General features: G+C 40.5%; 1 protein-coding gene across 4 annotated transcripts in view; it reads left to right on the top strand.

The window, feature by feature from the left end:
* HSPBAP1 (HSPB1 associated protein 1) overlaps window positions 1–12,740 on the top strand; it is a 38,284-nt gene that overhangs the window by 15,981 nt on the left and 9,563 nt on the right. For 2 of the 4 annotated variants that reach the window (XM_064435007.1, XM_064435005.1), the window contains exons 3-5: window positions 1,928–2,112; window positions 5,890–6,026; window positions 9,150–9,321. In XM_064435007.1, coding sequence (XP_064291077.1) covers window positions 1,928–2,112; window positions 5,890–6,026; window positions 9,150–9,321 — 494 coding nt within the window. Of the gene's footprint in view, window positions 1–1,318; window positions 1,521–1,927; window positions 2,113–5,889; window positions 6,027–9,149; window positions 9,322–12,740 lie in introns of those variants that run through there. The other 2 variants (XM_064435008.1, XM_064435006.1) reach the window with 2 other exon arrangements.

Raw genomic sequence — 12,740 nt, 5'->3', positions numbered from 1 at the left:
GGCAACTGTCAGAACCAAACCTTAATTAAGGAGGAGAGCTGCTTCTCTAAAACCCACTTTTTCCCTCTCTCCTTCCCTCCAGTTTCAATCTGTGGTATTAGGGGAAAGAGGAGGACTGTTATGCCTTCAGGTACTGTGTCATCAGACAGAAGTGGCAGCCTACTTCAGACTTGCATGGCTTAATCTGCAATTTGTCAATTACAAAACACCCTCAGCTTTAAGTCATTAAGTATTAGCAAACCAGTTAATAATGTCTTGCTTTCCATTGCTTGTTGCTAACATTTTCACCCTTGTTGCAGCCTACAACCTACAAACCCATCTAAGCAAACTGTCTAGATTGCCCAAATATGTTTTTTATTACTATTTATTTTTCCATAAGCACCCACACCTTGGTACTGAATAAGGGATAAATCAAACCAAGAACCCTGCCCTGAGGAGATTGTATTCTACAAGATAGTCTTGCCTTTCACAGTTGGATTTTTTTTAAATGAAACTCAGAGTGAAATATGCTGAGAGGTAGAAAGAGCATATTTCTTGCCTTTAAAACATTTGCTTCTGAGTTATCTTGGAAAATAGGCAGTGTCCTAAGAGTGTCATGAAGTGAAAAAAGAATGTCCTCTTTTTTCTCATGAATGTAATACAGATATCGAGGCACCTTCAGTATTGCTTCTATCTTTTCTCTAATCTTTCTGTCAGACCACCTTTTAGTAAAATGATAAACATTGCATTAAAACCTGGGTATCAGGAGAGGGACTGCAACACAGATATGGGATCCGATACAGAGGGTTTTGGTTGTGATTTTGTGACTTGAAAGTGATTCATATGTCTTGTATGCAGTCCTTAGGTAGGGAGCCCATCCACTGACATTTTTAGTTAATGATTTGATAGTAGTGGGAAGGAAACCACTACCTCTGCTACTACAAGGGAAAATAATAGTGATAAAGGTTTGTAAAAGCTGTGTGAGATTCTGTGAGAACTGCTGCAGTAACAAAATGAAAGTGGTAAAGAAAGAAGAGCTGCTGCTGCACAGCAGTGAAAGGGTCCCATTTCTGGGCAGCTCTCTGCAAGTTACACAAGATTAAATTGCAGCTCTGTCATTGTCATTCATGCAGGCTGCAGTAATTTTTCCCCAGTAGTAGTTATAGTAAAGTAATATTTTTTTTAACAGTGGATAAGTCTCTTTGAAGATGGCACAATTAGAGGGGGTGGGAAATTAAAGTCTCTGATTAACTGCAATTAAAATATACTGTGCTGTGGGTTATCTTACAGGCCTTGCAAGTGACCTGACCTTGAGCTGAAAGGCTGTATCAGTCAGCCTGACCAAAGCATGCTGGGAGCAAAACCCTGCTGGTAAACACTTTCTGTGTCTGCCAAGGAACACTGCAATATGCTTTTGTCAGTCCCAAATGAAAAATAAGGGCACACAGCATTTTAGATGGATCATTGGCAGCATGTGTGTGGTTCCATACCTCACTTTCTATGCATGACCACACTGGTTTGGTCATTGCTTGAGGGAAAGGGTAAGATGAACGTGTCCATCTGCATAAATCTATGGAGGCAAAATAAAGGATACAGAAATACTTGATGTGCACATTTGCAACTCACACTTTGGAAGGGAGATGAAGCAAAGTTGTTTAGTGAACTTGGGTGTGTTATTGAGTTACTGTGCTGAAGAACAATGCTAACTATTGCTCTGCTTTTGTCTCACAGCATGTTCAAGGTAACAGCCATTCAATTAAACCTTAATGAAAAAGCAATAATTTCAGACTTTACTTATGAGTTAGGTCATGAGAACCATTTTATTGAGCAGAGTCAAGCTACCTACTCAGATTCGTACCTCATGTTGCATTTAACCAGAGCTGTATTATTTTCACTCGTTCTATGCTCAATGCTCATGTAATATTTGATTTTTCTTTTGCTGCTGTAGTTCCCCAGTTTGAAACCAGTTGTAGCTACGTGGAAGCTACACTTGAGGAGTTTTTGGCTTGGAGTTCTGGGCAGCCTTCTTGTCTCTCTGGACCATTCAGTTGTTATGATTACTCCAAATACTGGGCTTATGCTGACTACAAGTACATTGCCAGGATATTTGAAGACAAGCCAGAAATATTCCAGGTAAAACATTAATATTATCTCTTCCTAGTTGAACCATTGCAAATTATCTAATGTAGCTTCTGAAATCACTACTGCTATCCCTCTCTGCTCCTTTGGCCACTTATTTTAAAATTCTGAAATAAAAGCTATTAGCTCTCAGGCTAACTGAATTCTGCCAAGTGGCAGCCATCAAAAATTCTGGGTCTCCTTATAAATTTAGAAACACCACCTCAACTGACAAAAAAGAATTACCAGGCTGGCATAATTCTCCTTCCCATTTAGGCCAGATCCACCTTGCACCCAAATGGTGCCCAAATTAACATCTCCACTCAGGAGGGAGGATTGATGGCATGTATTTCATTGTAGTAACAAGGCTGTAACATGGCTTTGCTCCATTTTGCCTTGTGGCTCATTTTCTTAAGTAGCTCAGCTCCTTTCCTTAATAGAATTAGATTAACTGTTTGTGAGGAGGAGAGATTCTGTGGAGGCAGTAAAGTACAGGAAGTAACCTGTCCATGGAAGTCTGTAATTACCATACACAGTAGGACAACTACCCAAGGTATTTCCTTTTATTTTCTCTTTGTCTATCTCCTATTCCAATGTCTTGCTTCATCTACATTCAAGCTACTTCTCCTTGCAAATTGTAAGAGGGCAAAATTAAGGATAGCTGTACAAAAGGTATACTTCTTCAAAAGATGTAAAGAAAGAGTAAGTAAAGCCTTATTCACTTCTATACTTCGAAAGGTGAAACTGGAATCATAATTCCCTGTAAAATCACTGCATCAGTGACAATGAGTATGAACTGATAAGCCCCCATCAAATTAATTATTTCCTCAGAAAGCATTTCCCATGCTCCTCATATGTATTTTATTCTTTTGTAAAATTGGTGGTTTTCAGTGATCAGTCTTTTTTCAGACTTTCAGACTTTTCAGACTTTTCAGACTTTCCATTGGGTCAGAAGGTAAGGATTGGGCACAGAGATCATCTTACCTCTCTTTCCCCCTTCCCTTTCCTGAGCACACTGAAACATAACCAGGATCACATAACCTTGGGCTGGTTTGTGTTGTCTGCACCAAACTGGAAGCTGCAGGGAGGTTTCAGGCCTCCCCAGATCTCTGCATAACTTTCTCTGTGGTCCTGTCTTGGTCTTCTCTTTTTCTGCCTCCACAGACAGCATTTCCATGTGTCTTCCAGCACAAGCCAATAGCAGCTCAGAAGTCCTGAATGTCCTACTGCCTCCTTCACATTTGAAGGAAACAACCATTTTCTACCTTTTTCTTTCCCTTGCCCCCATTCAGGAACAAAGCTGAGGCTCCAGGAGTTGCATTTCTGTGCAGGTGCCATGCCACAATCTGATCACCTGACCTAACACACAACAGATTGTACTGCAGTTTTAGAATAGACACACATAATGGTTATGCCATGGATTTTTTTGAAAAGCAGAATCTGGGAAGGAAAGAATTGGTGGTGTTATGCAAGCAAATATGGTGTGTGTCATCTGCCATTTTCACAGGCATGGGAGAGAAATGCATCCATCAGTTCCACACTCACACGGTTTTTTAAACAATTTATACCAGCCAAAGGAGTTCTTTGTAGAAATTCTCTTCCCTTCTTGTGTGAATTTGATGATAACTCCATTTTTTCCTTCTAGATTTTATTTAGATTTACGTGAGGTTATTTGAAGGGGAAAAGAAGGCCAACTGCACTGTTATTTATAGTGATTAATAGGGCCATTTAGAAGTTGTTTGAAATTTAGATTGCACTGTTTATCATTTACAGTTGTGTGGGCTAAGGTAATGATTCCATTATTCTAATCTATGAGCAATATCTAGCATCTTACATTTTTTGTTCAGTTGATATTTCATTACAGAATTTGAGATATAAATCAGGAGCAAGATACATGCATGAAGTTTAAATAGAAATGAGACCTTTTAAAGTGACATACGGGTACAGATTAACTTCATTATAAGCAGCAAATGAAATAAATATATATCACAAGTAATGTGCCATCTGTTATGGTTGGAACACCTTTTAGTGCATTTCTTCTTACTGTGGCTTTTTATTGTAGAAAAGGAGCCCAGTGTGACAAGATTTCAGTAATACTACCAGTTCCTTTTCAGTTCATTGGTTAAAAACTATTTTACCCATAATCGCTTCAACTATTTACTACAGCAGGAGCAGTTTCAAAAAGTTCTTTTAAATCTAATATTGATTATGTGTGCTTTCTTTTCACTTAAATTGTAACAAAATATAAAAACTATTTAGGTGTGAGATTAAAGTGTAGAAATGGTGCTACGCTTAACTTTTTCACTGAAATAGTTGTATTGAATTTCAACTTTTATGCCTGCTGAAATCTATAGAAGCAACTTTTTTCTTTTTGATCTTTTGCTGTCTTTGACAAATGTTTATATTACACTTCTGCATTTTTTTCAAATTATATCTTTAAAATCAATAACTCTGAAATTCAGAATCTTTAGCAACACCTAATTTTTGGGAAGGCTATCACTCACTTTGAGGGTCTCCTGATGCAGAGTCGTGGTGAAGTCATCCTTATAATGTCTAGCTGTAGTTTTTGTCATCCATAGATCTTAAAAAAGGATAGTCATCCACCTGTCTGCAAGCAGCAAGCTTACATACTTAAATTAGGACTCCTAGACTCCTATTTTCTCTTTATAGACAGCAGAAAGAGAGAGGCTTTTCCAAGGCTTGATTGAGAGTGCTTTGACTAGAGCAGGAGCCAAGATTAAATTAGGTTCCTAAAGTTAGGTGATGTGAATGACCCCAAAGTGCTTTACTGAAATGGAACAAATACCATTATCTTCCTTTTCAAGATGGGAAAAATAAAACTCAGAGATGAAGCGATTTGCCCAAGACCATCGGGAAGCCAGAAATTTAATCTGTTTCCTAAGGCTCAGTCTGGGGCTCCAGCCAAAAGGTGCCAGTATCTCTGGCCAGTATTCCTCAAGTGCTTTCCAATAAACAAATGATCAGGCCCTGCAGGTGGCAGGGAGAGCTGTAGATACATGGGAAAGCTTTATCCAAGCTACACAGAACCATTCTGCAAAACCCTTGGATTGTCTGAAAAATGCCTCACTGTGCCTCTTTCCAACTGCCAGCCCCAAGGGATTGCTTGTGGGAGGATCAATGGACTGGAAAGATCCAGCACTGTGTTCATGATATGTGTGCACCTGTTCTGCCCTTTCTCCTGTCATCAAGTTGTTTTAAGTTCACTTGCCTCTGCAGTTGCAAATGTGTCCATTAAATAATAAGAAACTTAACCTGGCATAACACTGGGTCACAGATGGGGTAAAGTCTGTGTTCCCAGACTATGTGGAGAAAGATGAAATAGGAGCAAGGAGAGAGCAAAAATTCCACATAGATTATCAATTGTTTGAAAAGGGAATAGGGATTTTTCTTTCCTTCTTTCCTTTCATTATCTTTTAAAATGCCATATATAAGAATTTTTCTAAAAGCAATCCTGAGCTTGGGTGGACAGTTAAAGGTGGAGAGAGATAAAAAAGAGTGTTTGAAAGGAAAAGAAGCCCCATGTGGCCATGCAAATTTGGGCAGCCCTTCTGTAGAGCAAAGGAGTAACTTGAGTGATATGAAAGGTGGGGATGAGAATTTTGGAGGAAGGGGAACAGACTGTGCATGCTCCAGAACCCAACCAGGGAAAAACAGCTGCAGTGGATAAAGAGTGATGGGCAGTGGAAGGAGAAGACAGGAGACTCTCAGAACTAAGGACAGGATGTCAATCAGTTCAACAGCTTACATAAATAAACCTTTTTGTTGCTGTAGGATGTAAGGTGGTCTGACTTTGGTTTTCCTGGAAGAAGTGGAAAAGAGAGCACACTGTGGATTGGTTCTGAAGGAGCAAACACCCCCTGCCATTTGGACTCCTATGGCTGCAACTTAGTGCTGCAAGTACAAGGAAGGTAACAAGTGCACATACATACAGTAAATACAGGGGAGAGTTATACTGTGCATCAAGCTTGTTTTGGACTCTTTTAGTATTAATTCTAGGTCCTGATGATTTCAGATTTCAGTTTTCTGAGTTCTCAATGACTGAAGAGCACTCTAACTGTTCTACAGGAAATGGCAGAACTTGAGGGCATTCTGGAGTTGACACAATTTTATTTTCTAGTCTGTGTGTCATATGGTCCAATTATAAACACTTTAATATTTCTAGTAGTTATGAATTCAGGAATTTGGAATGAGGAGATAAAAGAGTTAAAAATAAAAAGCCCCCAAACAAAATAGAAATAAACTACTTTAGACTTTTACAATATTGTCTGTGCAAAAGCCTCTAATAGCCTGCTAGATTTAATTTAAAAGGGGACCATCAGGATGGGAGCAGCCAGCTGTGAGCAAAGTTGAAAGGGACATTTGAGGCTCCAAACTCATTTAGGAGCATGTGGCTGTTGCTGTATCTTTCTGCCTGTTTGCATGCTGTCTTCCTTTTTTTCTTTCCAATTCTTTTTTTTCTCCTTTCCTTTCATATTGGCCTCAGGGTTGGTGGAGTTTTTCTGGTTTTTGGGTTGTTATCTATTATTGCTAGAATAATGCTAGAGTACCAGAAAAAGTTGCACGCACTTTCTACACTTGATAGTATAGAGTGGAAGGAGAAATCTGCTAGGGGTTTTTCAATGGGATTAATTACTCTGCCATTTTATAGAACAGTAAGATTGTGGTGCTGTTGTGATTGAGGTACAGGATTGGAAGTCAGGTGTGTTGCCATTTAGCTGGGCAGTGCCACATGCTGAGTGGCTTTAAGGCCTGAGGTAAATGAATTTGTCATCATCTTATCCCTAAGAAGGGTAACTCTGTGTAGGGTTTTCATTCATGTTTGTAAACAGCCTTGGGGTCCTTGGGTGGATGTGCAGCAGAGACACTCTAGAAGCCTCACTCAGCACTGCTGTGTGCTGCAGCCAATCCTGTAGACTTCAGATCACATCAGTAAGCATTGTGCATTGAAGTCCAGACATTTTAGTGTATTCAGGAGCCAGAAATCTCAATGAAAACCATGAGACTTAAATGCCATAATCTTCTAAGGATCCACTTAAATACTGGGTGTACTAAATAAGTACAGTGATGTAGCAGACACAACACCTGCCAAGCCTCTTTGATCTGTACCTTCAGATGTTGAACTCGAGCCAGAGTTCCAGCATCATGCAGCAATTCTGTCCACCTTCCCAAGGCACTTCCTCCCCGTCAAGTAGACCAAAATTCTTGTTCCTCTCATGGAAAGAAATCCAAAGCCCTTGCACAGCCTGAAAAGACAAAGTTGTTTTCCTCTTCAGAACAAAGCCTGTAAATAGATTGCAAACTTTCACAAGCTTGTGAATCCTGTGCTTCTTCAGAGCAGAAAGATTCCCTTTTGAGACTCACAAACAAGACAGGCTTTGTAACAGAATATAAGCTTATGCTAAACTTAAATAGATTTGCCTTTGCAGGAAAGCCAGGGACAGCTCCTTAGCCCTTTGTTGCTATCTTGAATTTCCTCCTTGCATCCCTTAGGCTTCTTAATTTTTTGCTTTATGATATTGCTTTGCCGTGAGCCTGCAGGATTAACCCTGAGCCTCCTAACCTAGTCATTCTCTGCCCCCTCAGAGGATCTAGCTTGGAGGGCAAAATAAAGTTGCAATAAGGCTTGAGTTTCAGGAGAAGTGGTTTTATACTTGCATCCAGCAGTTGCTTTGGTAATTACCAAGAAATATCAGCAGCCTATGGCACTTGGATCTATGCTGGTCTCTGTAGTTCTGACTGTCCTGCTATTCCTATTTCTTCTGTTCCTGTCCCTTTTGGTTTTGTGCCATTTGGTTGCTTTGCTCCCATTTTCAGATCTGTGACTTAGAACTGACAACCAGAAGCAGTAGACAGAATTCAAGAAGTGAGTGCCAAGGGAAAGGAAACAAAGAAAAGCCCTTCCTGGAGTCCAAAACAAAGAGAAGAGCTACACAAGCTCTCCAGCTGTGTGTAAAGTGCTGCCTTTACTTTTCCATTGCTTAGTGCATGGGTCATGTTGCACTGTTTGTCTGGCACCTCTTAAATGTAATAAATTCTCTTTGTGTATTCCTTCTGGTTATTTCTATCACCTAAAGTACTGCCATATAAAAGTTCTAAATACCATATGTACCTGCTAAGATATTTCATTTACAATGCCCATCAAATTGGCACCACCAGTTCTGGCATATTCTTTTTTTCTCTTTGATCTGGTCTATGTAAGTGACAGAGACATTAGCTCCTGAGGACAAAGTGTGGTCTCAGCTGTGCTTGGCCTTTGCACTGTGGTGCATTCATGTGCTTCTTTGGGCATGTAGAGAGCAACGTGGCACATGAGTGCCCTCATGAGCAGAACAACCCTGTCCTGCTCCACCTGGCATTCAGTCACACCAGTAAACTCTTAAATGCACAACCAGCCACATTTTCATCATGTGGTACTGGTAACACAAAAAAATACAGATGTTTAAGGATACTTATGTCTATGGATGTATCTGGTTTTTATTCATGCTGTCTTTGGCATGGGAACATCAAGGTGATTTTTACTAAGAATGGGGGGTTCACAACTAACAGCCATGTAAGGAAACAGAAGATAATGTCTATACCCTTTTACTGTTGCCATCCTAAACACACGATGCCCTCCTTTCAAAACAAATACAGATTTTGAAAGCTTTTCATTCAGTGAGCAAAAATACATTGTCTGTAACAAAACTATTTCCTCTAGTTTATGGAGCAATTTTTAATGCTCTGAGCATCTGTAAATGCTGCATGTAAAAAGGAGGAAGAAGAAACCAGACGGGAGAGGTTTTTTAAATTTTATCTGCCTTTAAAAATGATTGGTGAGAAGCTGTAAATCTTCTCAGTTAAAAAATTAAAAAGTGGAATATTTTAAAAACACTTTCAGGAGACAGCCTGTAAGCACTGGCTGTGTTCTCACTGCGTAGGAGATTCACACAGCGAGGCAGATTTATGTTTTATTGAAAACCTTGCTACTGCCTTTAGTTCTTTGCTGCAAGTGACATGCACTGAATACATTTCTATCTTCTTTCTATTTTCAGGAAGAGATGGCACCTCTTCCCACCTGGTGACACCAGCTTCCTTTATCCTACCAGGATCCCTTATGAGGAATCCAGCATATTCAGCAAAGTCAACATTGCCAACCCTGATCTGAAACGCTTTCCCGAGTTTAGGAACTCAACAGCACATGTTGTTACACTCAGTCCAGGACAGGTACCACTTATATATGAGCTTTACATTACCTAATATTCTATTTAACTGGCTAATTAAGGGCTAGGAAATCTTAACAAATTGACTGTGGAACTTTGCTCTTCCTTCACTCCACATTCAGACTTTATAGATTTCTCTCAGCACAGAAACTTTTTTCACTGACGGTTATTTGCCTAGACTTTTTTGTACAAAAACTGCAGACATTTGGAGAGCTATCAATAAGCTGCCTGATTCATAGATCAGAGTTCAGTCAGCTGCTTGATTCCATGCAACCACCTGCCTCACCTCAAATTTGTCTACTTCAGAACCTTCTTGAACTCTGACCTGTCTACTCTGACAGCACCATATTCCATAAAATGCATTTGGTTAATGAGTATATAGAACTAGCAAAGGAACTCATATTTTAGTAGTGAATAGCCTTCATCTGTTGCTTTAATAAATACTTTAATGATGATAGTTGCATCAGTGCACACAGGTTTCATGGTGCTTTACAGGGCTGTGAGGATGTTTTTAATCCTGCTTTACTGAGAAGGTTCAGCTGTAAGTGCCTGGCTGACAGTCACACAGGCAGGCAGCAGCAGTGTGAGAGCAGGGCTCAGGACTCTTGATTCCCAGTCTCCTGCTGTAAATAGTGTCCTTCTTTATTTAATCAGCAAGGTCTGTATTTGGAGTCTGAATTACCCTTATTCATTTGTTCAGCCATGCATGTCCTGGTAAGGCACTGCTGTGCATCTCAAACTGTCAGGCCCTTCCAAAGGAATTTTGCAATGGTCATTGCTCAGACAGTGGAGTTGCTGCTTCTGGAGCCCTTTCACTATTCTCCTACCAGATATTGTCACCTCTTTTGACCTGCCAGCTCAACAACTTGTATGGGCATTCCCCTGTCCCTAACTGGCAAACCCAGCTGCCTTCAACAATTTAAAGAGTAGATTTTTGCTAATTAAGTTAATTTTGAGGAGGCAGAGTGGGGCAGGATAGTAGCTTCCAACAAAAGGATGATACCCATCAACTGGAAGTGTATGCTCTGCAGTTGGTACAAATGCAGATGGAGAATCTATGGTCAGCCTTTACTGTTTGCACTACATTAGCTCATACTCCTAAAGCAAATAATTAGTTTCACATTCAGCACTTTCTAAGGTTGCAGCAGTCAGTAATTTAAAGCACAAAGAACAGTTTTGCTATTGATAAAAATGGCACATCCATTCAGCACTGAGTTATCCCTGATCCCCAATACTATTTGAATTTATAATCTCCTTTGCAATGATCAAGTGGACTAGTGAACCTTTAATATGATCTTAATTTTAATTAGGCTTAAAGCAATTACAAATTAATCTTGCTAGGAATAAAGATCTTGAGCCAGCTCAGTAATACAATTTGTCTGCATTGCCATGAACAAGATACTGTTAGGATTTCTTGGGGGGGAAAGTAATGTAGAAGCAATGATGGAGCAGTGAAGTATTGTCTTTGTCCATTTTATCAGTGCCTTCTGTGTGGTGCTTGCCAGCATCTCGTCCAGGAGCTTTTGGGGCAGGTGGCTGGGAGCTGCTGCCATTTGATGGAGAGGAAAAGAATGACCTAGAAGAACTCCTTTATTAACAAGGGAGAGAATTCCTAAATAATGTCTTGATATGTGCTTAACAGTGATTTTCACGTAGAATTAGCCCAATTACTGCAGATTTTGTAGGCATCTTTATTTTGTGATAAAATGTAGCATCTCCACTCATTCCCAGAGGGTATGCAGAACATTTTGGATTATTGTAACAATAAAAGGCTGGAAAAACGAAGACAAAGGTGTTCTTAGGTATTCAGGAGAGCAGCTGCATGTAGAGTGAGTGCAGCTTTGAATATCAAAAACTTAATGTGTCTAATGCCACCTTCTGGTCAATGTTTGCTACCAGCCATTTTTTACACCCTTTCTGCCTGAAAGCAGAATTCCTTCATGTAACATTGTGCCAGTGTACTTCAGTTAGATCCTTTGTGCCCTTCCACTGTACAGAGGTGAACCTCTAGTATGAATTTTGGTAGCTGATTGACACAAAGTTTTATAAGGTTTCATCCTGCACCTGACCACTGGCTGTCAGCTGCACTTCAACAGAAATAACTTCTGGTTATACATTAGTGACCTCTTCTGAAACAAATTATGAAAACATTAAGATGTCAAGCTTACTTGAATAGGCAGCTGAGCAGTGGAAGGGCTTGCAGCAGTACTATATCCACTGTATCAAGTGGAAGTTACAAGCTCAAGTTGTGTCACATAAATGTAGGGGTCCTTATAAATGTTTGGAGCTGGTCACCTATTTGATGGTTGCAAAGCTGAGGATTAAGTATGGAGCAGCATTTCTAGTAACACCTTCAATCCTTTCGCAAATATACAAATACTCCCTAAAAGACCAGAAATGGGACAAAACACATCTGTTCTTGTATCTTTTACCCATGCTCTGGGACAAGTGTTAAGAGAGTTAGGGATCTGTCACTCTCAGCTTAAATCCTGTTCAGGACAGGTGTCCTATCTGCCATCAGTGGCACCTGGCACCTCAGCAAGGTGGTTCATCCTTCCTGCCTTACACAATTACAGTCCTGCAGGAGCATTCACCCCACCTTGTCCTTCAGCACAGGCTGTAGAAGGAGCCTGTGCACATAGATGCTTAACTTTTTTGATGATTAAAAATAGGAAAGATGAATACCACCTGAAAAGGCTACAAAAACTGGGATGCTGTACAAGGATAAAATCATTGATCATTCTTTCCTCTGCCCCACTTCTCACTAACTTTTGGCTTCCTTTCTGCTCTCTAATGTAATTGCTCTTAATCCATCTCCCTGTTAATCCATATCCACATAATTAGACAATGGTGGGGAGGCTACAAAGTGATCTGAGTTCATCTGAAGGTATGGAGAGCAAGCAGCTGCCACTCTGGGCCACTGGAGCAATCCCATTCCCCCTCTTGCCAGCCCAGGCAGGTGCTGTTGGAGGCAGTGCTTGTCTGCCCTGTGGCCTGGCCCTGTGCCCCAGGGCAGCCTGGGGATGGAGGAGCTGCAGTGCAGAAGTGCAAGGAAAGGCCTGGCTGAGGTAATCTAAGAGGCACATTGGGTCTGAGAAGGATGCCCTCCCTCTGGCCTTGAAAAATATTGTCACTGGATGGGAAAAAAAAATTAGAGAAAGATTAACATTACTGCTTGCTGGTTCTCACCATGGTCTGCTGCTCAGAAACTCCCTCCCCTGCTTCTGCTTACCTGCTTTCTCAAAGTCTGAAAGAAACACATTTATGTGGCCACAAATACAGTTGTCACTCAGTTCCTGTGTTTAGCTGCAGGATTTTCTCTTTCTGTGCTTCTGCTGCAGAATCTAACACACCATGGGATCCTGCTTAGCAGAGCTCCCAACAGCACAGGCAAACCTCTGACTTTTAACCTAACCCTGAGCA

This window comes from Passer domesticus, chromosome 10 (genome assembly GCF_036417665.1).
Source record: "Passer domesticus isolate bPasDom1 chromosome 10, bPasDom1.hap1, whole genome shotgun sequence".
In the NCBI taxonomy this organism is placed as follows: domain Eukaryota; kingdom Metazoa; phylum Chordata; class Aves; order Passeriformes; family Passeridae; genus Passer; species Passer domesticus.
Note: the sequence above shows the minus strand (reverse complement) of the source record. Positions and strands in the feature narration are given on the sequence as shown.